Source organism: Peromyscus leucopus, chromosome 12 (genome assembly GCF_004664715.2).
Source record: "Peromyscus leucopus breed LL Stock chromosome 12, UCI_PerLeu_2.1, whole genome shotgun sequence".
Taxonomy (NCBI): Eukaryota; Metazoa; Chordata; class Mammalia; order Rodentia; family Cricetidae; genus Peromyscus; species Peromyscus leucopus.
Genome location: NC_051073.1, coordinates 79,664,221 through 79,691,738, shown reverse-complemented (window position 1 = coordinate 79,691,738; position 27,518 = coordinate 79,664,221). Strand labels below are relative to the sequence as shown.

General features: G+C 53.7%; 1 protein-coding gene across 1 annotated transcript; it reads left to right on the top strand.

Annotated features, from left to right (window-relative positions):
* The first annotated feature begins 8,317 nt into the window (after positions 1 to 8,317).
* Aifm3 (apoptosis inducing factor mitochondria associated 3) lies at positions 8,318 to 27,454 on the top strand. Its single transcript, XM_028856678.2, is given in 23 exon segments — positions 8,318 to 8,554; positions 10,573 to 10,753; positions 19,482 to 19,541; positions 19,544 to 19,694; positions 19,921 to 20,030; positions 20,220 to 20,329; positions 20,430 to 20,474; positions 20,637 to 20,733; positions 20,807 to 20,919; positions 21,381 to 21,467; positions 22,016 to 22,107; positions 22,195 to 22,325; positions 22,437 to 22,552; positions 22,653 to 22,724; positions 22,812 to 22,875; positions 23,382 to 23,458; positions 23,539 to 23,557; positions 23,560 to 23,655; positions 24,807 to 24,905; positions 25,614 to 25,689; positions 26,160 to 26,264; positions 26,875 to 26,895; positions 27,097 to 27,454. Coding segments are annotated over 22 exon segments (1,812 nt in total). The 5' UTR covers positions 8,318 to 8,554; positions 10,573 to 10,722; the 3' UTR covers positions 27,137 to 27,454.
* Positions 27,455 to 27,518: the final 64 nt, after the last annotated feature.

Sequence of the window (27,518 nt, the reverse complement as noted above, 5' to 3'; positions counted from 1 at the left end):
CATGTGCATCGCATGGGTGCCGTGCCTGAGGAGGCAGGAAGAGAGGGTTGGATCCTCTGGAGCTGGAGTCACTATGTGGGGGCTGGGAATTGAACCCGGGTCCTCTGTAAGAGCAGCCAGTGCTCTTAGCTGCTGAGCCATTCCTCTTTCAATCAGGCTGATAAGTGCCATATTAAAGAATGTTCATGTGACACAATGGCCATTTGTCCAATGGTCATGTCTCCCTGTCTGTGGGCCCCAAACTCTGCCTACAACCATACTTGCCTTCTGGCTAGTGACCCAGTTCAGCCCTAGGCCTTTGGATACCTGCGCTGAATACCTGCCTTGTTCACAGAGGACGACCCCTGAGGGATGTTACTGGGGCGAGAACCTCTGGCCTTACACATGCTGGGGAAGCCCTCTACCACTGAGCTCTTTCTCAAGTTCTGAGATGGGATCTCCATAAATGGCCCATGCGGGCTTTGAACTTTTCATCCCAGCCTCGGCTGAAATTACAAAGGTTTGAGTCACCACACCCAGCTGTTAAGGTCTTTTAAGAACTACATTTAACTGAAGGGCTCGGTGTCTTTTGATGACAGCAGCAGCTCAGTGCAGGCAGCCGCTTTTGAGACGAGGATTTCCCTTCTCAAGTCTGTTGACCAGCAAGACTCCATGTAGATTCAGGATCAAAATGTCCCATAAGCCTGGAGTTGGGTTTATGAAATCAGTTCATTTGGCCCATGTAAATGTTTCTACAGCTCTCTGAAATCCAGAGCTGGAAATAAAGACTTCAGTTCTGAACTCTCAGGATATGTGCTGAAAGTAGTCATTTCCTTTCCTGACTTAAAAGCTCGTCGGTTCCTCAATCAGGAAAATTTTCCCTTTCACACTGATAGACAGTGGCGTCTTGCCTGGGTCCCACGCCTGTGGGAATGTGAGCCGGGGTGGCTCCTTCCGTGACCGGCATGTTCCATGGTCTGCTCTGCTGTGCTGTAGAAAGTGCTGGGATGACAGCCCACTCGCTGTGGCTGCTGTGCGAGAAGGACTCGGTCAGGTGCTCAGGGCAGAGACCGCTAGGTTAGAGGCCGTTTCCCAGGCAGGACCTCCCGCACTGAAGGCGCCGGCCACCCCTGCACTGCCCCGACACACCTGTCGCAGGTCATCCAGACTCAGAAGCCTCTGCTCTCCAGAAGAGACTCTGGGCCCCCCTTGGAGTTGCAGGTTCCTGGCGCTGTGCCAGCCTTCCTCTACAGCTGTTTACAGACAAGATGGGCCAAGACTGATGGCCACTGCTCTTGGAACTTTTGCTCAGAAGAATAATGAGCCTTTTTTTTTTTTTTTAAGGGATGATGTGTTTTTGTTCTAGGTGTTTATAATTTAATCTTTTAATATTATGTTCATTAACCTCTTAAAATGAGTGGATTCTTGATTGTTTTAACACAGTACCTAAGACTAATGCTTTCTGTGGACTCCTCACCATGGGACCAGAGAACCACCTCCCTGGTAACTGCTGTGAGCGTGGACACTGAGCTGCTTGTATATTCTAGAAGATCAGGAGGACAGTTCTCTGAGACAGGAGGATCAGTGGCCTTGCTTCTAGACGGTCTTCACTGTGTGTTTTAAAACGACATAAAACTCTTTTGACGTGTATAACTTAAAGATCATAAGTGTCAGGCAATAATATTTTCTGTGTAAGCTTTTAAAATTATTTTTGGGGATCATAGCTTGTTTTATTTTGTGCTATAAAATTAACAGTATTAAATGACTTATATTCTTAGAATACATTGAGTGTCTTTTCTTAACAGATTAGTGCCTTTTTATTTTTGTATTCCATTTTACGTTACTGGTCCCAGCATCAAAGCCCTTGTTTCCATGGCCTGTTTGTACATTGTCTCAATAAAACTTGCACCAGCTGGCGGCGGCAGCCTCGGTGTTTCCGTGTGTACTCAGTCAGCCCCACCAGCCTCTCCAGCCGGTAAACCTCTCCCAGCCGGTAAACTGGCGAAGCCCCTGCTGCTCTACGCGGACTCGCTCCTGCTTCCTGAGTCTGGGAAACCGCTGTTCTCTGGGCATAGTGGGTGCTGTGGGAGAGCCCCACACTTGGACTCCGCCTTCCGAGCAGGGGTGCAGAAGACCGCCGATGGTGAGCCAGTGCAGAGGCTCTGCTGAGCCTGACCTGGCCAGAGGAGCTCAGCCGTCAGGGAAAGGGAGCATCCTGTCTGCTGCCTGCCACCATTCCTGTCTGTATATGGACCCCCCTGTGAGCTCTGAGGATCTTTGGGGAGGGAACTTTGTGTTGGCTTGCTTAAAAGCCTCACAGATGGCTGGATGGTGAGGGTGCACGCCTTTAGTCCCAGCACTCCTGCAGAGGCAGGCGAGTCTCTGAGTTCAAGGCCAGCCTGGGCTACACAGAGAAACTCTGTCTAAAAAAAAAAAAAAAAGCCTCACAAACTACTTTGGCCAGGGTCACCTTCCCTGCTGTGACCCCAGTAAGCACATTGCACCTTTTATGTGCATTTTATTCTCTTGCCTGTTCATGAGTGTTATCAAGAAATTCAACCCCGTAGACCTTGAATCCTCTTGCCTGTGAGTGCTGGAATTGTGGGCATGTGCAGGCATGCTCCAAGTCTTGTGTACCTTAGAAGGTAATGAGAAGCACTGCTCTGCAGGCCTGCATCTCTGCTCTGCACCCAGACCTCCGCCTTTTAGACCTCAGCACTTTGATCCCCCTGCCAGCAGCTGGGTGGGTACCCGGGGTTCTGACTGATGGGTATGAGTGTTGGAGGTTTTAGAACCACTGTGCCAGTAGGCTCCCCGCTCTGGCCCCAGCTCCAGAAATCCCTGGGCAGGGGGCTGTAGTCCATCTGATGCCACCGAGTTAAAGAGGAGCTAGGTCCCATAGGGTTCAGACTGACCCTGTGCTTGCCCACCACCACCATTTACTTCAGAGACAACCCACCATGAGCCTTTGGGCCTGGGCACCGTCATCCCAGCAGCATGCAAGTGAGGCAGGGCTGGGCACAGAGCTGCCCCCCTCAATTCGGTGCCACAGAGGTTTGCTCCAAACTTTTCGGCTGCACCCGAGTCACCTGGACTTGACCACAAGCCTCGCGGGCCAGTTCTCGTGATGCCCACTTGACACTGTTCCGCATCTCCCAGCTCCTGTACACCTTGCCCCCAGAGGGCTACAGCTGTCAGTAACCACCTCTGCCTCCAAAGTGGGGGGCAGCGGACCCCCATCCTGAAAAGGACAACCTGGCCACGGTCTGGAGTGAGGATGGGGCCCTCAGAAGGGTTCAAGCCTTCTGGATGCTCGCTATTGCCCTCATGGGGTGGGTGGTGGGGCAGAGCAAGAGGAGGAGGCCTATTTTCTGCCCAACTAGTTCCTTATATCACATCTCTGAATCAAACCACCTCCAAGGGCACTGCGTCCTCAATCGGGACGCCAGCTGTTGGGACCAGCTCACTTCTTTTTTGTTTTCCTTTTCCTTCCTGTCTGTCTGTCTTATTTATTTCCCTACCACGTTTTTACGAGACAGGGTCTCTGTACCTCGCTGCCCTGGAACTCACTGTATTAAAAGAGCACCACTGCAGTTGGCCTGATCTTTTTTTTTTTCTTTTCTTTTTTATTTTATTTTTGTGATACTGCCCAGGCTGGCCTCAAACTTCTGATGTTCCTGCCTTCACCTCTCAATTTCTGGAATTACTTACAGGTTTGTGCCACCAAGCCTGGTTTGTTCATTGCTGAGGATGGAACCCGGGACTTGGTGCATGTTAGGCAAACACTACTGAGTGAGCTACATCCTGGCCTCTAGCTTTTCTTGGCTGAAAACAGATGGTCCTGTACCCTCTGTTGGAGACCTGAGTGAAAAGAGTGAGCCTGAGGGAGGCAGAAGCTTGCTTCATGATAGGGCTGCCCTGGGCCTGGGGAGCCCATGGGGTTCTCCATTCTCCCAGGCCATGAGCAGACCCTACACTCATTACCTAAGCAACCAAACCTTGTGTCTGGGGTAATGCTCAGCCACTCCAAGCCACCTCCCTGTGTTTGCTATGGTCGGGATGCTGGAGTCAAGACCAGGACTTGGGCTGCAGGGCTCAGCATCTCTGGATCTTCCTGAGTCCCCTTGCCACGAGAGCCACCTCAACTCTGAGGGCCTTCCCAAAGGTCGCTGTCCTAGCTCATCTGGGCCTTAGTGTTTATGGAGCTCCTGCCACTTCCGCCCCATGGGGCAGCAGAAACCTGAAGCCTAATGCCTGGGCCCCAAGAGTTCCATAATGAACTTACCCCCATGCCAAGGTTTCTTCCCAAGTGGTCCTCCTCTTCACAGGTGCTACACTAATGTCCTTCCAATCTCACCTTTGACACCTCAAACTCAGCAGCCCATATTCCGCTTCCTAAAGCACCTCCTACAGGCCTGGCTCTGCATCTGTCTGTCCTGCCAGCCGTCGTGGGGAAGCTGCAGATGGGCTCACTGACTGCAGAACTTGGGACGCTGTAGGCTGGGCTGAGGGTGGCAAGTCTCTTCCCTCTGGCTCCCACACCAGCACAGGGGACTCAGCTCGAGTCAGTTCAAGTCCAGCCCTGCCACCTAGCAGCTGTGACTCGAGGGTTTCCCTTGCTGCAACAAAACACCACGACCAGAAAGCAAGGTGGAGAGGAAAGGCTTACACTTCCACATTGCTGTTCATCACTGAAGGAAGTCAGAACAGGAACTCAGGACTACAACCTGGGGCAGGAGCGCATGCAGGACCCATGCAGGAGCGCATGCAACCTGGGGCAGGAGCGCATGCAACCTGGGGCAGGAGCGCATGCAGAACCCATGCAGGAGCGCATGCAACCTGGGGCAGGAGCGCATGCAGAACCCATGCAGGAGCGCATGCAACCTGGGGCAGGAGCGCATGCAGAACCCATGCAGGAGCGCATGCAACCTGGGGCAGGAGCGCATGCAGAACCCATGCAGGAGCGCATGCAGAACCCATGCAGGAGTGCTGCTTACTGGCTTGCTTCCTGTGACTGGCTCAGCCTGCTTTCTTACAGAACCTGGGGCCAGCAGCCTAGGGATGGCGCTCTTCACCATGGGCCGGGCCCTCCTCCATCGATCACTAGCTGAGAAAATGCCTTACAGCTGGGTCTCACGGAGGCGTTTCCTCAACTGAGGCTCCTTCCTCTCTGACTCTAGCATACAACACCAGCCAGTACAGAGTCCCTAACCTCTCCGAACCTCAGATTCCCGTCCTCTGACCAATTGTGAAGAACAAATGCTAATCATACCTGCTGGTCCATGACTAATTTCAGCTACTCCAGGGGCAGCGGAAAGTTCAACGCCTGCCTGGACTACACAGTCAGTTCAAAGCTAACCTGGGCAACTTAGTGAGACCTTGTCTCAGAATGAAAAATATAAAAAAACAGCCAGGCAGTGGTGGCCCACACCTTTAATCCCAGCATTCTGGAGGCAGAGGCAGGAGGATCTCTGTGAGTTCAAGACAGCCTGGTCTACAAAGTGAGTTCCAGGACAGCCAAGGCCAATACACAGAGAAACCTGTCAAAAAACAAAACAAAAAAACAACCTGAAAAAATCAAAAACAAAAAGAAAAATACAAAAACAGTTGAAGATACAGGGTCGTGGCAGAGCACTTTTCTAGCACAAGTGAGACCACGGATTGGATTCCCATAACTTCAAAAATAATAAATAAAAAACAAATAGTAAATCAAGCTGCATATGGTGGTGCCCAGCTACTTAGGAAGCTGAGGCTGAAAGATTCCAAGTTTTGGAGTAGGCTAGATAGCTCAGTGGTTAAGGACAATTGCTGAGTGGTTCCCAGCATCCACATGGCAGCTTACGAACATCAGTTACCTCCAGGGGATCCAATGCCCTCTTCTGGACTCCACAGGCTCTGCATGTGCCTGGTGCGTAGACATACAGATGGACAAAGCATCTAGACACATGAATAAAAATGAATATATTATAAAAAAGATTTAAGGCAGGTTATGGTGGCACGCACCTTTAATCCTAGCCCTCAGGAGGCAAAGACAGGCGGATCTCTGTGAGTTTGAGGCCAGCCTGGGCTATGTAGAGTGTTCCAGGTCAGCCAGGGTTTGAGGTACAGAGCTAGCCCCGGGTTCAGAAGACTCGGGTTTGAGGACAGAGCTCTAGCATGGACAGGCCCTGGTTTAGCCCCAGTGTCTAGTCTGGTAATCCATGCCTAAAGTTCTGGCGCTAGGGAGGCAGAGGCCGGAGAACCAGAAGTCAAGGTCATCCTGGGTTACATTGCAAGTCTGAGGCCAGCTTAGGCTAAATGAGACCCTGTCTCAGAAGGAAAAAAAAATCCCCACAGATCTTTTATCCCCCTTTTATTTCATGTATCTTGATCATATACACCTCCAACTGTCCGTCCCCACATGCCCAACATACCCCTCCTCCCTTCATGTCCTTTCTTGGGTTTTGTTTTTGCAAGCTAATGAATCCGGTTGGGGATTTAGCCGGTGTTAGAGTTCTTGTCTAGCAAGGACAAGGCCCTGGCTTCCGTCCTCAGCTCTGGGGGGGGAAAAAAGACAAAATAGCAACTACTGAGTCAATTAGTGCTGCCTGCTGGAATGCTGGCTCACCTTTTGGGCCTGCTCTTGTGCAGGATTTGAGCAGGTAACCATAGCTTCAGTGAGTGCGTGAGTACAACGACTCTGTCTTGTCCAGAAAACAGTGCTTCGCGGCATCCGTCCCCACCCTCCAGGTCACGCATCCCCTCTGCCCCTCTCCCGTCTTTCCCTGAGCCGTGAGCAAACAGAGATTGACACAGACATCCCATTCGTGGCTGAGCCCTCCGGAGTCAGGTATTCTCGGCATTTCGGCTAGTGTGAGTCCCCTCATCAGTTGTTGGTCTCTGCGGAAAGCAGCGCCTCGGGCCACTGATGTGGATAAACATAAATAATTAGAAGGCAATTTGACACGTCCATCTAGCAAGACAGCAGTAGCGGGATCTCTTAGGGCCCGTGACCTCCTTGGCCGTGGGCTTTTAACCAGTTTATAGTACGGGCACGGATTCTCTCCTGAGGGGCCGGCCTTAAGTCCAGCAGTGAAGTGCTTGGTTACCCCGTGGTTTTTGTACCACTGTCCCATCAGTGGGTGTGGTGCTATAGCACAAAGTCTCCAGCTCGGTGAGACCACGGGTGGCTTTTCTTCCCCAGTGGCCTGCAGAGCACCTCCTGTCTCTGTGAAAGCTAGTCAGCTGAGAGGAAGTTTTCAGCTCAGTCCCAGCCTGGTTTCTCTGTCCAGCAACTCTTGCTGGTGTCCTTAGCAACCGAGTTTTACCGTAAGTTGTGGTGGGCAACCAAGAACAGTGGCAATAGCCTGTTGTTTTGTGTTTGTGTTTTTTAGAAGTGCATCTGAAGTCACAGCCTTGGTTATTTTTCTTGCTAGGGTGAGGTGAGAGGTACAATTCATTAATGTGCGTGTGAGGCCCCAGGACAAGCATGTCTCCAATGATGGGCCTCTTCAACGGGGGCAGCACCCATGGTAGAAACCATACTCCCTGCCAGACAAGCAAGACTGTCCTGAGTCCTCTGCTTCTTGCCCTGGGCAACATTCAGTCCCTGGGGCCATCTTTCCATCTGTAAAACGTTGGGACAGAGCAGGGGAACACTGCCTGCTCCCTCCCAACAGACCTGTGGGGCCCTGTGTGTTTAACAGAAACAGAAACACTTCCCTGCCACTGGTTTTGGTGCTGGAGGGGCAGCCTCTAGCTGACCACAACAGCTCAGAGATGGAGTGAGACGGCCAGAGAAAGACCGTGAAAACAAACGTCCAGAAAAAGTGGTAATCCAGCCTGGGCAGGCTGGCCACAGACGCCTTCAGGGAGGGAACACGCCATGGCGAGTCCAGGGAAATTCTCCTCGAATACTAACAGGTTGAGAAAAGAAATGTAATAACGTGATATGTGTGGGAGTGGGGTGAGATGGAGTTAGGAGACCTAGAAGGGGGCATGGTTTGGGTTTTCTTCTTCCGGGACATTTCATGCAGAAATTCAACCTCCACCCCGCTCCCGCCGAGAAAGGACGGCTTTGGCGACCCACACGCGGTGCGCAGTGTCTCGAGGTGGGGGGCCTCGGGGTGACTCAGATGCGGCCCCGCAGCCTTCTCATGCTCCGCCACCGGCAGGTGGCTGGAAGCTTGACGTGGACCCTACTTTTGCTGCGGGGCGGGGCGGGGCGGGCGCCTCGGGCTCGGGGCCCGCAGTGTAGCCGCAGCGCCGGCCCCGCCCCCGCCCGCTCCGCCCTGCAGGCCGGCCGCAGCCGGGCGCGGATCCCGAGCGCTGCCCTCCCGCCCGCCCGCCCGCCCGCTCGCCCGCGGCCGCCGAGCCAGGTGAACGCGCCTGGCTCTGTCCCGCACGCTCCCCGCGCCCTCGGCCAGCGAGCTCGCCGATCTCTACCCTGCCGGCCGAGAGGGGCACTCAGGAGGCTGGAGCGACCCCGGTCCTTGCTGCTGCTCCCCAGCACCCCTTTCGGCTGCCTGAAGCCCCCTACCTTGTGCTGATCCGTTGGTTGGCTGCTGCGTCTGGAGAGGGAGCCGCAAAGAAGCCGGTAAGGGTGCTAGAAAAGGCTTCCCATATCGAGGAAATTGCACGTGCCAAGGCAGGGAGAGTGGACAGGACGTTGGCGTCAGGACCCCCCTCCCCTCCCCAAATGTGAATCACAAGCAGAGGCGCTCCATGGCAGCAGTCCCCAGGGCACCTGAAGCCACAGAGGGCCTAGGCTAAGCAAGAAAAAAAAAACGCCCTCCCACCCAACACACACCAGGAGCGAAGAGAGGGACCTGGATGGGGAAAAGAAGCAGGCTTCGGGCTGGCCTGCATCCAGAAGTGTCCTGGGAGCCATGCAGAAGCCCGGGGGACCTCTGTGAGGTGGGGTAACTCAGAGCCTGCTAGACTTCTTGGGACATGGACGCAAGCTTCTGATGGGGAGTGTGCAGCGGCCAGTGTTGGAACTTTTCTGGGCAACAAAATGCAGTGGTCTCTCCCTGCAGGCCCAAGTAACTTTGCCTTTGAATTGGGATGACTGGCCCCAAGCTGGCCTAGGTGGAAGGCATGGTCCCCACCAAATCTCCCGCCAGGCCTGAGGCCCCACACGTAAACTTCTGGGCACCTGGGAAGGCAGTGAACAGCTGGCTTGGACCCTAGGGTCAAAAGCCAGTCTGTCTGTAGGACCTCAGGCCCAACAGGTGAGTCCTGAGACCAGGCGGGAAGGAGGTGGGCAGAGCCAGACACAGGGAAATCAACACCTCTGAAAGGACTCTCTGGTCTGAGTTTTACAGACGCGCCTTGGTGACAAGCGGGGAGGGCACACCTACGTGGCTTTGGTTCCTTCTAACCTGTATTTATTTGCAGCTACAATCAGGAGCCAGCAGTGGCTGGGCCCTTCCTTCCTTCCTTCCTTCCTTCCTCCCTCCCTCCCTTCCTTCCTTCCTTCTTGGTCTCTGGCTCCTTCCTGGGGTCTGGACAAGTCAAGTAAGTCTCAGCACACCTTGAGTGCAGACTTCAGGAAGAATTTCCAGGTGAACTTTTCCAGGGCTGGCTGCCTAGTAGAATGTGGAGCAGTCAATTGTAAACAGGGTAGTTACACCTTTGTCCCAAGCCTTCCAAAGTCCACGCCTTTCAGAAGGCCCACCTGTGCCTGTGGGGACACACGGCTGCAGTGATCTGTTGACCAGGTGCTCTTGTCCACCATATGCAGCCTTAGAGCGATCCGGGGACCGCCCCAGGCCCTGCTCATCTTAGGAGTTGTTAGGGTGGCGAGCCGGGGACCACACAGACACCCCACCTGCTGCTTGATCGTGATGACCTTGGGCCCCAGTCTTTCCGTCTTCTGTGGCCCATGACCTGGGTAGTGCACAGCGAACGGGGGCTGGGGGAACTGATGGCCGCTGGGCACCGGGCAGAGCTGTGTGGTTGGTTCCCGCTTCCCCAGCCCCATCAGTCCTGGGCTGGCTGCCCGCTCTTTTCCCCACAGAGCTGGGTTTCCCTGGGGACCAGGGGCTTGGCCTAGCCCCACACCCACAGCCCCCTCCTGGCCGCAACTCACGCTAGAAGGAGGGCTGGACCCTCCTGGACCCGGCCCTCCCTGCCCTGCGGTCCAAGGCCCACCCAGTCTCTCCATTGCAGGCTGGAAGCGGGGAGCAGGGCTCCCTTGAAAGGAGGTAGGTGACTAGGGCTTGCTAGTCAGGGTAGTGGGTGCCAAGACTGGGGCAAGACCCTCGTCACTCCCACTGGAGGGAGGGGGGCTCTGGTTCCTAAGGTTTGGTGCAGACTTGGAGGTCTTCCCTCGGAAAACGGAGAGTCCCAGAGTCTCTCCTTCAGTCTGGGCCAGGGTCTCTTCAGCGCAGACTAATGGAGAGTGGCAGACACTAGAGCACAGAGTCTCCAACAGTGCATCCCAAGATAAGGGGGTGTGAGGTCCCTATGCCAGGAAGCCTCAAAGGAAGACAGGTGCTACCCAGAGTGCCCCCACACAAGTTCTGAACTTCCCGTGCAGGCCTCTTCCAGGACTCCACGCACGCCTTCGTCGGTGTCCACTCCTGCACCAATGTCCCATCTCCCCTGCAGGTCCTAAATCTGTCCAGCTGGCATGGCAGCCCCAGCGTCTCTGAGGACCACAGGCGGTCCAGCCCTGCAGGGGACATCGTAGACCTTGGACAGCTGGACAGCCTGCCGTCTGTGCTCCCACCGGCCCGGCCAGATCTCAGGCCATTTACCATGGGCGGCTGCTTCTCCAAGCCCAAGCCAGGTACCTCCCTCTCTCGGGCAGCCTCCCCTCCCTCTCTGCACTCCACCAGCCTCCAAAGTAGGTCAGGCTAGGCAGGAGCCCAGAATGTTAATGCACTGCAGGAAAGAGGGTGAAGGCCTAGGAAGGCTCTCCTGGACTCGGCCATAGCAGCCCCTCTTTATTGGGGCACTGTGTCAGTGACAGGGACAACAGCTGATTCCTCTTAAACAGTGGGGGCTCGAAGGTTGGGGAAGGGGCTGCTTCCTCCATCCCTGGAGATGATAGGCCCTGGGGATGTTCTCGGCCACAGTGTGACTTCTTTGAGGCCCAGTTTCTCTCGCTACAAAATGGACCTGGACACTGACCTCTCAAAGAGGCTGGCCGAGTATGATGGGCAGGTCTCTTCACTTCTCATTGCTGACAGGGTATGACGGGCAGGTCTCTTCACCTCTTCTCATCACCGTGTGATATCTGATGTCATCTCTGGGCCTCATCTCCTTTTTGTTTTTCTTTGTTTGGGTTTTTGTTTTTGTTTTTGAGACAGGGTCTTACTATATAGACCAGGCTGGTTTCAAACTGGCAGAGATCCTCCTGCCTGTGCCTTGCAAGTGCTGGATTAAAGGCGTGGACCATCATGCCCTTCTCTAGTCTCCATTTATATAGGAAGTCCTGGCTCTATCTAGTCCTAGAGGCTCCAGCCAGATAGGGTCCTTCCAGGGCGTTAGAGGACTTGGGATCTGCCCTGCCACTGGACTCATGTCTTTGGGTTTCTCCACAAATTCCTCTTCCCTAGTCATAACCTCCAGGAAGCAGGACCCGTAGCCATGACAGGATGCGGAGACCGAGGGCTTCAGGGCCCAGTCAGTGTTCCACCCACCCACCCTACCCAACATGCCCTGGCTGGGTCACTCTGCCAGCTTGCATAGCTCTCCTTACATGATACCCATCAGCTCGGTTACCTTGGGACGCAGAAGGCTTTTCTCCCTTTCGTGGGTCTGTGGTAGGACTTGGGGGAGGGAGCAGAGCTGTGAGCCACTGCAGGTGGTGGTGGAGACTGCCCTTCCTGCCTTAGTCTGTGCCAGGCCCCTCAGCCTCTGCCACAGGTACCCACTGTCTTTGTCTCCCTTCTCGGAGTGGACAGGGATGTGCCAGCAAGATTCCACGTGAGTCTCATACTGGGTACCTGTGGGACTGCCCAGCTGGCAGGACCAAAGAAACAAGATACCACCCAAAGAGCTGGCCTAACCAGGGACCCCGACTCTCACGCTTCAGATCTAGAGCTAGCCATTGCCCCTGACCCGTCCCTTGTCTGTTGATTGTTTTTTGTTTGTTTGTTTTTAAGACAAGATCTCATATAGCCAGGCTGGCCCCAGACTCACTATGGAGTTGAGGATGATCTTGAATTTGTGATCCTCCTGCCTCCACCATCTGGACTTAGAGGAGTGGGTCATCAACCATAGCTGTATTCAGTACTAGGCAGAGAACTCAGGGCTTTGGAAATGCTAGGCAAACACTCTACCAACTAAGCTGTATCATAGTTCCTTTTGATGTTTTTTTTTTTTTTTTGGTTTTTCGAGACAGGGTTTCTCTGTGTAGCTTTGCGCCTTTCCTGGAACTCACTTGGTAGCCCAGGCTGGCCTCGAACTCACAGAGATCCGCCTGCCTCTGCCTCCCGAGTACTGGGATTAAAGGCGTGCGCCACCGCTGTCTGGCTGTTTTTATTTTATGTGTGTGAGTGTTTCCCTCCCTGTGTGCAGTGCCTGTGGAGGCCGGAAGAGTGCATCCAATCCCCTGAAACTAGAGTTCCTGGTGGTTAGTTGTAAGCCATGGCATGGGAGTTGGAAGCCAAGCCTAGGTCTTCTGCAAAAGCAGCAAATCTTGATCTCTGAGCCACCCTCCCCTCTTATAAAAAAAGAGTTCTACTATGTGGCCCTCAGTGACCTCACTCTATAGACCAGGCTGGCCTTGACTGTGCTGTGAGCCTGCCACCCACTGGGATCACAGGCCTTAGCTGTCAACCAGTTTATGTGTTTTTTTTTTTCTCTCTTTTTTCTTTAGGCCCCTGTTTATGGCTTTAAAACTTTGTATTTTAAGGGAGGAGAGATTTATTTTGGCTTACAACTCGAGGGGACACATTCTGTCCCGGTGAGGGCCTGGCTGTGGGTGGCTTTGTGGTGTGGGACCTTCAACAGCTGGTTACGTCTCCTCTTACCCTTTATCCAGATTGCTCTGTGTTGCTCTGACGGGTCTCAAACATTGCCTCTGAGTAGTAAGAATAGCCAATGTTAAAACCTGGGCTTTTTACCCTCCTACCTCTGTGACCAGGGGCTGATTGCCCCTCTCTGGCCCTCCATGTCCCCATGGAGAAAGCAGGCGGCGGCGGCGGGGTGGGGTGGGGTGGGGGGCGTGGCGGCGCGGGGTCGAGGGGTACCTGCTGCTGACCCTGGCATTCAAGAAGTACTTGCAGGCGTGATTTCGTTTCTCCCTCTCTGAGGGGGATTTTGGGTTGCAGCCGCAGGCTCGGGCTCCAGTCGGGGGTGAAACTCAGGAAGTCTCAGGATGTGGGCCTGATTCGGCAGGGGTCAGCAGGGGCTTGGATGAGACCAGAGCCTGTAGCAACCCCTTCTGTAACGGCTCCCTTTCTCTGCTGCTCTTCATGGCCGTGTCCTAGCGTTGTCAGAATTTGCCTTGAGTCCGCATGTCGTGTTCTGGGTTTTTTGTCTTCTTGAGACAGGGCCCCAGTGTAGTCCTGGCTGGCCTGGAACTCACTCTGTAGACCAGGCTGGTTTTGAACTCATGGAGGTCTGCCTGCCCCTGCCTCCCGAGTGCTGCGATTGAAGGCATCCAGCGTCATGTCTGGCAATTCTTTGTTCTTCCTAAGACTTTAAGCCAGTGGCTTACCCTTGTCAGAACTGGTAGAAAGTGACCTGAGGCAATGGTCCCCACCACACCCGGATTCGGATCCCCAGGACCCACATGATAGCCAGGTGTGTGTACCCGTAACCCTAGGACTGGGGTGGGAGGAGACAGACGTGCAGCCTGGTAGCCAATCACTGAGGCCTGGGTTCAGTGGGAGAGCCTGTCTCAAAAAAGAGAGAGAGAAAATGACAGACTCCTGAGCCCAGCTGCTGGTCTTCACATGTACACACACATGTGTGTGCATACCCCCATATTCCATAACACACACGCTCACAAACACCTACCCCCACCCTGAGTGTCCACCCACACAAGTACAGTTCTCCTGATCTGGCTATTATTTATTAGGCTTTTGCTTTTTACCACATCTGCCAGGAAGCTCAGAGCTAGTTGGCAAATCTGTTACCAGGGCTTGTATGTGAGGTAGAGTGAGTGCTGAACGCGTGAGAGGCCCTGGGTTCTAGCACAAAAACCAAACCAAGCCAAATTAAAAAACTTGAAAACACTACTGCTCAGTTTCAAAAGTGGAACTTTGGTTCCAGTTATATACATGATCAGCAAATGGGTAGACGACGCTCTGCGTTTCTCTCTACCCCATTTTTGAAGCAGGGTCTCACATGGTAACCCAGGCTGGCCTAGAATTCCCTGGGAAGCCCAGGCTAGCCTTGAGCTCATGACAGTTCTCTGCCTTAGGCTCCCAAGCGCTGCAATTACAGGTGTCAGTCACTCCTGCTGGAGACGGAGCTGAGTGTGAGTCCGGCGGTGGCCTCCACCATAGCCTCTTTTCTCATTTTGTGACTCAAGTGTCCTGAGGCCCGAGAGGCAATGACAGTGTCTGGTGGGCTGATGGGATCATGGAACTGGGGCTGACCAGTCCTGTGGGTCGGCAGTGTCCACTACCTGCTCTTCTTCTGCTGCTTCTGACTTAACGACTCCCCGGGAGAACGCCAGTGAGCATGCCTTGGAGCTTTCCGGAAGGAGGAAAGACTAACAGCCTGACTTGGAGTCTCTCTGCACCCCTGCCAGCCAGCCGTTCCTGTGGCCTCCCACAGCTCACACCACTGATGTCAGCTGAGCCCGACATATTTTTCTTCTTAATTCTTCCAAAAACATTCTAACACCATTACATAAAGTGTGTTAGTCCCCCACCCCCACGTGACAGCCTCCACGGTGTGGCTGTGTCCTCCCCACCATGCCCAGTCAAGGAGCTGCTCTTTGCCTGTGTCCCTGCAATCGCTGGGCCTGAGTGGGAGGCTGGGATGCCTGGCTGTGCAGGGGGACTTGGCCCAGCATGCAAGGATCAAGGACCCATTCAGGGCCTAGAGAGCCAGAGGATGCAACTCCAGGCACTGCACCTGAGCGTGAGCTAGCCTGAGCGTGAGCTAGCCTGAGCGTGAGCTAGCCTGAGCGTGAGCTAGCCTGAGCATGAGCTAGCCACAGTTGGAGGGATGGGGTCCAGGGCAGCAGATGTAGGCCAGGAGGTGTGACTCAACAGTCAGGGTGGTCCTTGTAACCTTTGTTTCTGGGGTGTCAGGTCTGAGGTGAAGGGGTTCAGAGGTAAAAGCCGGAGAGAGGCTTTGAAGCCTGGGGGGATGGAGAGGGGAGCCACCTGCTCCCTGCTCTAGCGCATGCTGTGCCTGGGCTTAGCTCCCTCCTCCCTGCTGCAGCAGCCCAGGAGACCGGATTACGGCTGCTCAAAATTCTGTTTATTGTTCCCTTCTAATTAAAAAAAAAAAAAAATACCCCAGGCACGTCATGGGGATTTTGGGGAATGCAGAAAAGTTCAAAGAAGGAAATGTCCGTCTACAGATACCTGCTCCTGCTCTCCTGGAGTGGGCCCCGCAGACACTGTCCAGGCTCTGTGTGCAAGCCATGGGCCTGCTTCTCTGTGTTGCTCCACTGTCAGGGCTCCAGACCCTGCACACAGAGACATCAACTCGTTGGGGTTTGGCAAGTGTTGACTGAATCCCAACCTGATGGCCATAGCTATAGTAAGAAGTCGAAGGGCTACACAGAGAAATCCTGTCTCGAAAAAACAAACAAAACCAAAACAAAAAGTTGAAATCTGCACAGTGGTGGCGCACACCTTTAATCCCAGCACTCGGGAGGCAGAGGCAGGTGGATCTCTGAGTTTGAGGCCAGCCTGGTCTACAGAGTGAGTTCCAGGATAGCCAGGGGTACACAGAGTAACCCTGACTCAAAAAACCAAAACTGAAATACATATATATTTATATATATAGAGAGAGATTGAAACTGGGGTTTGGAACCAGGTTTGAGTCCCAGGACCCACATAGCAGGTCATAACTGTTTGTATCTCCAGATCTAGGGAATCTATTGCCCTCTTCTGGTCTCTGTGGGCACCATGCACACACGTGCTTCCCAGACATACATCCAGGCAAAGCACTCATATGCATAAAATATTTATTTATTTATTTATTTTGTTTTTTCAAGACAGGGTTTCTCTGTGTAGTTTTGGTGCCTGTCCTGGATCTCACTCTGTAGACCAGGCTGGGCTTGAATTCACAGAGTTCCACCTGGCTCTGCCTCCCGAGTGCTGGGATTAAAGGCGTGCGCCACCACTGCCTGGCAATAATTTTTTAAAACATATGTAAGGGCCTGAAGAGATGGCCCAGAAGTTAAGAGCACTGGCTGCTCTTCCAGAGGTCCTGAGTTCAGTTCCCAGCACCCACATGGCAGATTGTCTATAACTGTAGTCACAGGGGATCTTCTGGGGTGCAGACAAACATATATAAAACACTCACATACATAAATAAATAATTGCTTTTAAAAATTTCACAGATAAAGCAGTTGAAGTTATACCCTGTGCTTTACGTCCCTTCTGTGGTACTGAGGACGTTGGTCCCAGTACTTCACCTGTGCTAAGTCTTTCTGCTAAGGCCTGCCGTGCCCTGTGCACTCGTCCACCCCAGGCTGGATTCAAAACTCCTCATGTGTCTGAGGAGGACCTTAAAGTCCTGACCCTCCCGTCTCCACCTCCTAGGCACTGGGATCACAGGTGTACACTGCTGTGCCCTGTTCTGGGTTTAAAACATCAATTTATTGTTGTTATTGCTATTGCTGCAGTTCTGAGGGTGGAATCCAGAGCCTGTGCGTACTTCACACACTGTACCACTGCTCAGGAGATGTCCTTCTTTTAGATTTATTTATTTTTTGTGATTAAGTCCAGAGTTGTAGGGCATATTCCTTTTATTAATCTCAGTGGTGACAGATTTTAGTGCATTGAGCACGAATGTGAGATTGAAAAAGATCAAAGCCACTTCCTACCTACTCTGATGAAGAGCAAAGTGGGTAACTGATATAGGCAAGACTGTTTTACCAACCTAGAAATGGCACTAAATAATGTCTTTATATGTCTCATGGAGTAAACAGATTCAAACATCCATCATAGTATCTCATAAGCAAATCCATACCTACCCAAAATGCTTACAGAGAACACAATCTGGTTGTTGCAAGGATTCATTCATTCATTCATCCACTCATTTGTTCAATGAAATACTTTCTATTAAATGTAATAAGCCCACCACTATCTGGATTTGAATGAGGCAAAGTCTGCAGCCCTGGAAGGGACAAAAACCAATGAGCATCATCCTCACTGAAGTTAGACTGTAAGAAGTAGCCAAAGTGGAAACACTTGACTTTGACTGACGAATCTATTTCCTCTATTGTATCTTCAATACCAGAGATTCTCTCTTCCATCTCTTGCATTCTGTTGGTTATGCTTGCATCTGTAGTTCCTGTTCATTTTCTCAGATTTTCCATTTCCAGCGTTCCCTCAGTTTGTGTCTTCTTCATTGCCTCTATTTCAATCTTCAGATCTTGAATTGTTTCCCTCACCTGTTTAATTTCTTTTTCTTGGCTTTCTTTAAGGGATTTGAGTTCTTCCCATTTTTTGTTTGTCTTTTTCTCCAATTCTTCCAATTTTTTGTTTCTCTGTTTCTTGAATTCTTCCCATTCTTTTTTTTTTTTTTGGTTTTTCGAGACAGGGTTTCTCTGTGTAGCTTTGCGCCTTTCCTGGAACTCGCTTTGGAGACCAGGCTGGCCTCGAACTCACAGAGATCCTCCTGCCTCTGCCTCCCGAGTGCTGGGATTAAAGGCGTGCGCCACCACCGCCCGGCATTCTTCCCATTCGTTGTCTGTCTTTTTCTCGAATTCTTTCTTTAATTCTTTCCATTTTTTGTATGCCTTTTTCTCAAATTCTTTATTGAATTCTTCCAATTTTTTGTTTGTTCCCTTGAATTCCTTATTGAGTTCTTCTAATATTTTGTTTTTCATTTCTTCAAGTTCTTTATTCAATTCTTCCAACATTTTTCTTTTTTTCAAATTCTTTACGGGAATTTCGCTTTTCCTCTTCAAGGGCCTCTAGCATCTTCTTAAAGTCATTTTTAAGATCTCTTTCTCCTGTTTCTTCTGCATTGGGATGTTCAGGTCTTGCAGGTGTAGAACCACTAGGTTCAGGTGTTGCCATATTGGTCTTTATGCTGCTGACTGTATTTTTGCACTGGCGTCTGCTCATCTCTCCCTCCACTCGGTGCCAGTGGCGTCTGTGTCTGAGGGGGTCGCTCTTGGTCCACTTGACACTCTTGGTCTAACTGGGGCTCTTAGTCCAATCGGTGCTGGTGGGCTCTGTCTCAGGGTTGACTTTGAGCACAGATTCTGGAATTGTCCCTCTCTTTGGAAGGTGTTAGAGGTGACACAGAAGCCCGTTGCCTCTGAGTTGCTGCCCTGAGGCCAGACGGTTAAGAGCCTTTGAATGTTGGTCTGAGGTGTCGTTCTCACAGGCACCTTGAAAGCAGGTTGGGAGCTCAGGGGTCTTAGGCATGCTCTTTGGGAACTACAGATCTAGGCAAGGCCCAGAGCAGAGCTGGTGGGAAGTTGAAATTGAGTGGTGAGGACCAAGAACCTTTATTAGCATGGCATGTTCAGCTCCTGCTCCCTCTGCATCTGGCAGGCTGCTCCAGACTCCGCCCTTAGATTTATTTTTACTATTTTATGTGTATGAGTGTTTTGCTTCCATGAACATCTATGCACCACGTTCGTGCGTGGTGCCTGAGGAGGTGGTGAGCCTCCGTGTGGATGCTGGGAATCGAACCTGGGTCCTAGGTAACAACAAGACGTGCTCTTAAACCACTGAGCCAACTCTCCGACCCTAGGCAGTCATTTTTTTATTTTTAAATTGAAAAGTATAAACTTTTCAAACGGGAATAGGCAGTGTCTACCTGAGGTCAAGAATTCAAAGACGCTGTCAGGCAGATGTTGAATTGAGGCGGTAGTCGTCCAACTGTATGAGATTGTCTAAACAAACAAAACACAACCCCCAAAGAGCAAAACATTTTCAAAGCTACTGAGAAAGTTCCAAGGGCAGTGATTCTTGTCCCCACACCCACCCTTATCATTTCTTGACATAAGGTCTCACTTTGTTTCCCGGGCTGCTCAGCCTCAGCTCATTACAGGAGTGAGCCACTCTGCCTGGTGAACTCTGTTTCGCCCTGCCCAGCTGTGAATCGAGCTGCAAGTGTGTCTCCGAGCAGAGACCTCGTCTTTGTCCGTCATTAGATGAGCTGGGCATGGAGGTTCTTTCCTCCAGACATTCCTAGAGAGAATGGCTCCGGTGTGAAGAGCCGAGCCTCCGTCACTGCTTCTGTCATTGGAAAAGTGTCTGGGGTGGCTGGAGCTCGCTGGTGGCGTGCTGGCCTCAGCGCAGACCCTGGGCTCTTCAGCGAGAAGGAGATGTACACGAGTGAGCCGAGGTCAGCTGCCTCCTGCTGGCCTCTGCTCGTCCCGTGGGTGGGGCTCACGGCTGCCTTGTCCACAGTGGAACTCAAGATTGAAGTGGTGCTGCCTGAGAAAGAGCGGGCCAAGGAGGAGCCGGCGGCCGCGGCAAGGGCAGCCCCCGGGCTTACCAGGGCAATGGCACAGCGCGCCACTTCCGTGCCGAAGAGCGCCTGCCCACCCCACAGCCCTACCCCAGCCCTCAGGACTGTGTGGAGGCTACTGTCTGCCACGTCAAGGACCTGGAGAATGGCCAGTGGGTGCTGGGCTGCGAGGGTGGTGGCGGGCCCGAGGTGGATGGCATGGGAGAGGCCACACATGAAGGGCTGGGCTGAGGCAGTGGTCTGGAATGGGCTGTGGCTCTTGACTCCCTGGGTGCAGCCTTTGGGCGTCAGCTGCTCTGAGCTTCCCAAAGCCCGGACCCTGGGAGGAGGTGCTTCCAGGAGGACTTGGCTTCTAACTGAACCCAGCCCCTCCCCCAGGATGCGGGAAGTGGAGCTGGGCTGGGGGAAGGTGTTGCTGGTGAAGGACAATGGGGAATTCCATGCCCTGGGCCACAAGTGTCCTCACTATGGAGCACCCCTGGTGAAAGGTGAGACAGGGCAGGGCATATATGGGAGGTGGGACGTGCCATCCATGCCTGTATAGGGATTCCAGCAGGCCCCAGGACCCTCATCCCTTTGTGGGGTCCGCTGGGTTGGGGAGAGGTCCAATACCCAAGGAGCCCTAGAGAGCAGTCTCTGGGCACGGCTCTAGACCGGAACCCACTTGCTTCGCCTAGGTGTGCTGTCCCGGGGCCGTGTGCGCTGCCCCTGGCATGGTGCCTGCTTCAACATCAGTACTGGGGACCTAGAGGACTTCCCAGGCCTGGACAGTCTACATAAGTTCCAGGTAGGGCTGGGAAAGTGGCGTGGTGGGAGCCTGTGGTATGGAGTCAGGACCGAAGCATCTCAGAGTTTGGTGCTGATGCTGTGCTGTGGCGCCTTCTCAGGTGAAGATTGAGAAGGAGAAGGTGACTGTCCGGGCAAGCAAGCAGGTACCAGGGGGACTCAGGGGTCACCAAGACCCAGGTTTGAGTGGAAGGGTTGGAGGACATCTCCAAAACCCTGCGGTGGAAGGGAGCCTGGCGTGGAAGATGAGGCTGGGCTGGAGCCTCCGGAACCGTCCCCAGCTGCCCTTCCCCCTCCACCACTCCCAGGCCCTGCAGCTACAGCGAAGGACCAAGGTGATGGCCAAGTGCATCTCTCCGAGCGCTGGCCACAGCAGCAGCACCAATGTCCTCATAGTGGGTGCAGGTTGGTATTGGTTCATGGAGGAAAAGGAAGCATGAGGGTGGGAGAGACCTTGGTCTATGATCCTGTCCCTCAGGTGCTGCTGGCCTGGTGTGTGCGGAGACCCTGAGGCAGGAGGGCTTCTCAGACCGGATTGTCCTCTGCACACTGGACCGCCATCTGCCCTATGACCGAGCCAAGCTCAGCAAGGTGGGCATGGGACAGCACGTGGATCGTTATTCCTCCAGATCCCTGTCATGTCCGCGTGGAGCCTTGCCTGTCACGACCTGGAGGGCTAGCTGACTGTTTTCTCCAGTCCACCTGGCTCGGCTGTGGTGCCCCAAGAGCTCTGGGTCTGTTGAGTTCTGTCCGATATACCCATGTGACCCAGATTGACCTGACCCTCCCTGGGCTCTGTGCCCTTTGCAGTAAAATGGAACATAACTTTCATCTCAGCACCTGGGAGGCAGAGGCAGGTAGATCTCTGTGCGTTTGATCTACGTAGCTAGTTCCAATCCAGCCAGAGCCCCAAACTGAGACCCTGTCTCAATATATATATATACATATATACATGTGTGTGTGTGTGTGTGTGTGTGTGTGTGTGTGTGTGTGTGTATAATGGAATAGCTCCATCTCACCACCTGGACTTGACTCATGACCATGTTCCTTAGTCCCTGGATGCACAACCTGAACAGCTGGCCCTGAGACCCAAGGAATTCTTCCGGGCCTATGGCCTCGAGATGCTCACTGAAGCCCAGGTACGACGGGAAGGGTGGAAACAGGCAAAGAAAAAGCTTCACTGGTGGAGCACACCTTTAATCCCAGCACTCAGGAGGCAGAGGGCAGAGTTTCAGGCCAGCCTGGTCTACAGAGCAAGTTCCAGGACAGCCAGGGCTACACAGAGAAACCCTGTCTGGAAAAACAACCAACCAAACAAACAAACCAAAAAATAGAAGAAGAAAAAGCTTCAAGGGAACCAGAATGACATGAAGCCATGTGCACCCCGGGTGTGATGGTTGCTCAGCCCAGGCCTGGGACCCAGCACTGACCCTTCTTCCCGGCAGGGTGGTTGGGGAGACGGTCTGATCTCAGCTAAGACAAGAGAACCTGATGGGACCTGGAAGTATAAAGACAGCTTTCAGGGGTTAGGGCATGCCTGGCGTTTAGAGAAGGACGCCCAGGCTGTGGGACTGCCCTGAGGTTGCTGCAAGGAGCCTAACTTCCGGGTTCAGGGGATCTTGTGGAAGTAAGACGTGAGCAACAAGGCGCAAGCCTGCGCTTGGTCTCACTGCCCCCGGGGTCACAGGTGGTCACAGTGGACGTGAGGAATAAGAAGGTCGTGTTCAAGGACGGCTTCAAGATGGAGTACAGCAGGCTGTTGCTGGCACCAGGCAGCAGGTAGTGCATGTCCCTCCTCGCCCAGACTCGGCAGCAGGGTATCCCCAGGGCGGGAGGCCCTCACTAACACCACTCACCGAATCTCAGCCCTAAGACCCTGACCTGCAGAGGCAAAGATGTGGAGAACGTGTTCACCATCCGCACACCCGAGGATGCCAACCGTGTGGTGAGGCTGGCCCGCGGCCGCAACGCTGTTGTTGTGGGAGCCGGCTTCCTGGGTGAGTAGCTTCCAGGGATGCGCGTGGTGTTTAACCGCCGTGGCCAGTCCCCAGGACACGCTGGCCCTAGGTGTCAGGGTGCCAGCCTTGCCGCCCTTGCCCACCTGCCAGGGATGGAGGTGGCTGCCTATCTGGCTGAGAAGGCCCACTCAGTGTCTGTGGTGGAGCTGGAGGAGACCCCCTTCCGGAGGTTCCTGGGGGAACGTGTCGGTCGAGCCCTTATGAAGGTGAGCCTCTTCCGGTGCCTGGCCTGTGACTGACCCTGACTGACTAGCCCAGCTCAGGCCGTGGTCTCACCCACTGCCATGTGCCTGCTTGCTTGTACAGATGTTTGAAAACAACCGGGTCAAGTTCTATATGCAGACAGAGGTGTTGGAGCTGCGGGCTCAGGAGGGCAAGGTGGGCTTTTCTCTCTGCTGCTGCTCTCTGTGTCTCTTCCTGGGCTCAGGAACTGTACCCGTCTGCTCACCCACCCCCTCCCCGCAGCTGCAGGAGGTGGTGCTGAAAAGCAGCAAGGTTCTGCGGGCCGATGTCTGCGTGGTGGGCATTGGTGAGTAGACAAGTGGGCACTAGTGAACAGAACTGCCCATATGCACTCTCTGGTGACCTTGGATCCCTTACGTGAGCCTCAGTTTCCACGTCTGTAAAATGGGACCCCAATGGTACCTACCCACTTCACAGGACCATCGGGAAAGTGTGTACCTGGCTTAGCCCGGCCTTTCACAGAGCAGGTGACTGCTACCAGCTGATACATAGGGCACAGATAAGCCTTTGATTGGTCCCTATGCCTGCTGACATAGGGGAGGAGCCGAGCTGGCAGCACAGGCCCCGAGAGGCATGGCTTGTGGATCCCACAGGAGAGTTCTGTAGCATCTATGGGGGCAGACAGCTCCTGGGGCTAAAGGGATGCACAGCCTGTGAATGGGGGCACAGAGGGTAGGATTCATTAAGCCCCGGGTGGGTAGCCTGTAGGTGATTGATCTGGAGCAGGCTGGAGAGCGACAGGCAGGAGAAAGATAGGACCGGAGTGTAGATGCACGGCTTCTGTCCCGTTAGGTGCGGTGCCTGCCACAGGCTTCCTGAGGCAGAGTGGCATTGGTCTGGATTCCCGAGGTTTCATCCCAGTCAACAAGGTGGGGCTGGATGAAGTGGGCAGGACGCTGGGGGGGCGTGGCCGGAGGCCCCTGTCAGAGCCGTGGTCCTCTCCCCGCAGATGATGCAGACCAACATCCCGCTGTGTTTGCTGCTGGTGACGCCGTCACCTTTCCTCTGGCCTGGAGGAACAATCGGAAAGTGAACATCCCACACTGGCAGATGGCCCACGCCCAGGGTACGGCCAGCCCGGAGCAAGTTAGGGGCTGGAAGGCCATCCCAGGGCCTCAGCCACCCTCAGGCCCATCCCCCAGTTCTTGATCTGAGGTCTTAAGTTCAAGGACAGGTGGTGGCTTGTTGGACAAGCCTCGCCCAGTGACCATCAGTGTGGGTGGCCCATCTCCTCCGAATGCCATTTAGCTGGGCAGAACCCTCTCCAATCCCGATTGCCATTTTACTATCAAGGTCATAATGTGGCAGAATTCCCCCTGGACCAGCCTTCACCACGGAGGGAGAGGAGGGGTTTATTTAGTAGGCTAGCTTCTACTCAGGGCCTGTCTCTTGCACCACTATAATATCTCTGTGAGCTCACTTGCTTTATGAACCCCTGGAGGCAGCGATGTAGCCCAGACTGGGTTGGGTTATTTGCTGTTTGTGGAGCTGCCCCCCCCCCCCTTAACATTTGGCAGCCACGGGGTTTCCTGAGCCTCGTGGACTCCGTACAGCTTCTCTCAGTCCCTGAGATCCAGGGAGCAGCGTGTTGCCCACGTCAGGGACTTCCCCCATACGTCTACTTTCCTTTCATTTCTCCTTCACCGTTATCTGGAGGGCTGATAATAATGCTACCCCCAATTCCAGGAGCTGTTCAAATCCAAGGTCTAACGTTGCTGCTAGAGAATAAGGAACCAAAGGCTACTCCTCGGCCAGATATAATTAGGACTTAGGGCTGGCCCGAGCTTCTTCAGTGTACCCAATGGTGGCTTCAGGTGGGGCTTCAGGAAGTGGACAGCCACCCATGCTGACTCTGCAGGCCCTGCACGGGCTGCCGTTTCTTCTTCTGGCCTCCGTCTTCCAGTTTAGTCCCTCATTAGACCTGATATGTCTGGTTAGTTTTCTGTGTACACAACTGTGAAGTAGTTCACAACCCCAGTAGACCTTTCAGATCATTCAAAGAGGAGTGAGTGATGTCAGGGGGTCTCTTGGGGCCACGTGTTTGTTTCCCCCAACCAGTTAACGTATCCAAAGATGGGCTATGGCGGAACGTGATGCCTTTTTTTGGGAGTCCTGGACAACAACCGTACTGTCAAGGGTCCCCAGAGTGGGCTGAGGGCGGGCGGTGTTGGGGTGGTGAGGGAAAGGATTGTGCTCTAACCACCCTGGGTCTTTCAGGGCGGGTAGCAGCTGAGAACATGCTGGCGCAGGAGGCGGAGATCAACACGGTGCCCTATCTGTGGACTGCCATGTTTGGCAAGAGTCTCCGCTATGCGGGTAACTAAGTCTGTAGAGGGCAGCTGAAAGCCCATCGTGGGGGCGGGGCCGCCTACAGCAGTTAGGGGCGGGGCCGGAGGCACTGTGGGATTAAGTGTGGGGGTTGGGTCCAGTATGAACTAAGAATTGGCAAACAAGTTGGCTTAGTGCAGGTGTGGTTGTGAACGATAGTCCCAGCAGTCTGGAGGCCAAACTGGGAAGATCAGGAATTGAAGGTCAATTTGGGTTCAGTGTTGAGACTTAGCTAGAAACTATTCAGAAGAGGGTTGGTGGGGTGGCTCAGTGGGTAAGGGTTCTTACTGCCAAACTCAGGATCTGAGTTTGATTCCCAGGACCTGCAGAGTGGAAGGAGGGGATCAATTCCTGCAAGTTGTCCTCTGACCTCCACACATGCATGTGTACACACACACACACACACACACACACACACACACACACACACAATAAATGTAATTAAAAATTTTAAAAAAGGAAATGCCTTAGGCCAAGCACTCAGGAGGCAGAGACAGGCAGATCTCTGAGTTCGAGGCCAGCCTGGTCTACAGAGTGAGATCCAGGACAGCCAGAGCTGCACAGAGAAACCCTGTCTGGAAAAACCAAGACAGAGCTAGAGAGGGTGAAGAGGAGAGAGGAGTTGAGAGGGCAGGGTAGGGAGCCAGCCTCTGAAGACGGTCCCCTTTCCCAATTCACATGGGCACCCTCCCACAGGCTACGGAGAAGGCTTCGATGATGTCATCATTCAGGGGGATCTGGAAGAGCTGAAGTTTGTGGCTTTTTACACCAAGTGAGAGAAATGGGGTGCAGTGGGAGCGTGGAGCAGGGGCGTGCTGCTGGGAATGGATGGTCAGTGTTAGCAAAGCAGGGGGGCTTGTCTGAAGGGAGGAGAATGGGAAAGAGGGGTAGCTGAGCAGGAGGCATTGCAAAGATGAGGAGGCGTGATAACTCTTCCACCATCAGACAATACTGAGTCTTCCGGACATCTGAGGTAAGTGTTGAAACCGAGGTAGGTGTCTACAGCTAGGAGAGGCACACTGGTAGAGAAGAGGTGATGCTAAGACTGGGTCCATCCCTGCCCCGTGCCAAGGGCTGGGGCGTCCTAGGGCAGCTGACAGTGCTGGGACCAGTAGAGACCCGGGTGCTCAGGACATCCTGTTTTCCTGGACAAGAGCTTCCCAGCACCCCAGAACAGAAGGTGTTAGGATCTTCAAGGATCACTGCTAGTGGTCCTCAGCCTCAGGCTCCTTCTCTCTATAGAGGTGATGAAGTGATTGCTGTGGCCAGCATGAACTACGATCCCATCGTATCCAAGGTGGCTGAGGTGCTGGCCTCGGGTCGAACCATCCGGAAGCGGGAGGTGGAGTGAGTGTGGGTGTGGGAGGTCTTGGGGGTGCGTGTGGGTGTCCTGGGTAGGGTCTCTCAAGTTCCCATGGCAGCCTGTTGCCCCATACTCCTGTAGAGTTCTTTCCCTCACTTTTAGTTCTCATGGCTCCTGGTTAGCATGGGGGATGAATTTGTGATTAAAAGCCGACAAGATGTGATTGCAGAACCAGAAGGGAAACAGGTGTGTGCCCCAGAGCGGAGCCAGTGCTGTGAGATGGAGGCAAAGTCCACTACTTGAGGGAGCCCAAGCCTGGGACTCCTGACCAATGTGATTTGTGTTAAGCCTAGGTGGGCAAACACAGCTAGCGACGCTTCCATATATGCCATACACGGATGGGGTGGCTGTAGGGCATCTGGGGGGCACTGGACACTAGCCATTACCGTATACCAGCACAGTGCCAGTGAGAGTCCCCCGTAGCCTGACCTGTGTACAGCGAACTTCCAGGAACTAGGGAAAGGCCCGAGGTGACTGAGGGGCTGAAGGCTATCAGACGGGTAAATCCTAGGGCGGAAAGACGCAAGAGCCAGGGTAGACCTGATAAATGACATGCTTTCTCTGGCCTTCTGTTTCCCGCTTGCCTTCGCAAAGGCTGTTTATGCTGCACGGCAAGTACGTGTGTTCTGTCCTCCCCACTGACTGTTCTGAGCCCTTCTTCCCCCAGCCCAGTTATCGGGCCTCCTACCCGCCCAAGTCCATCTCCCCGCTGGGCACCCGGCTTTGACACATAGCGGTCTCCGCTGCTGTTCACGGTGCCTAGAGGGGGGAGCCTACTCTCTTCTGCCTCGACTCATCATCCTCTCATCCCTGCAGAACCGGTGACATGTCTTGGCTCACAGGGAAAGGATCCTGAGCTCTCATGTGGTGGACCTGGGCAGGCCTCTGGGGCACCAAGGTCAGAGACCAAGTCCTGGGGGCAAGTGCCAATCTCCAATTTCCCAGGATCCCCCAGGGTGGAATCTGAGTCCTCCCACGGCCTGCCTTCAACTGTCTGCTCCCCTCCAGAGAGGCTCCTGCTGCCTCCAGAAGATGGTCTGTTCCCAAGGCCTCAGCTGTCACTGACAGCTGGTTTTAGCGGAAGGACAGGCTCTGCCTCTGTTTCCTCTCTTAGGACTATCTTCCCAGCAAGACCCTGCAACATTACCCTGAAATTAAAACATATGTTTCTGCAGATCTGTGTCCCAGTGTAATTGGGCCAACACTTGAGGGAGAGCCAGGTATGGTGTGACATGCCT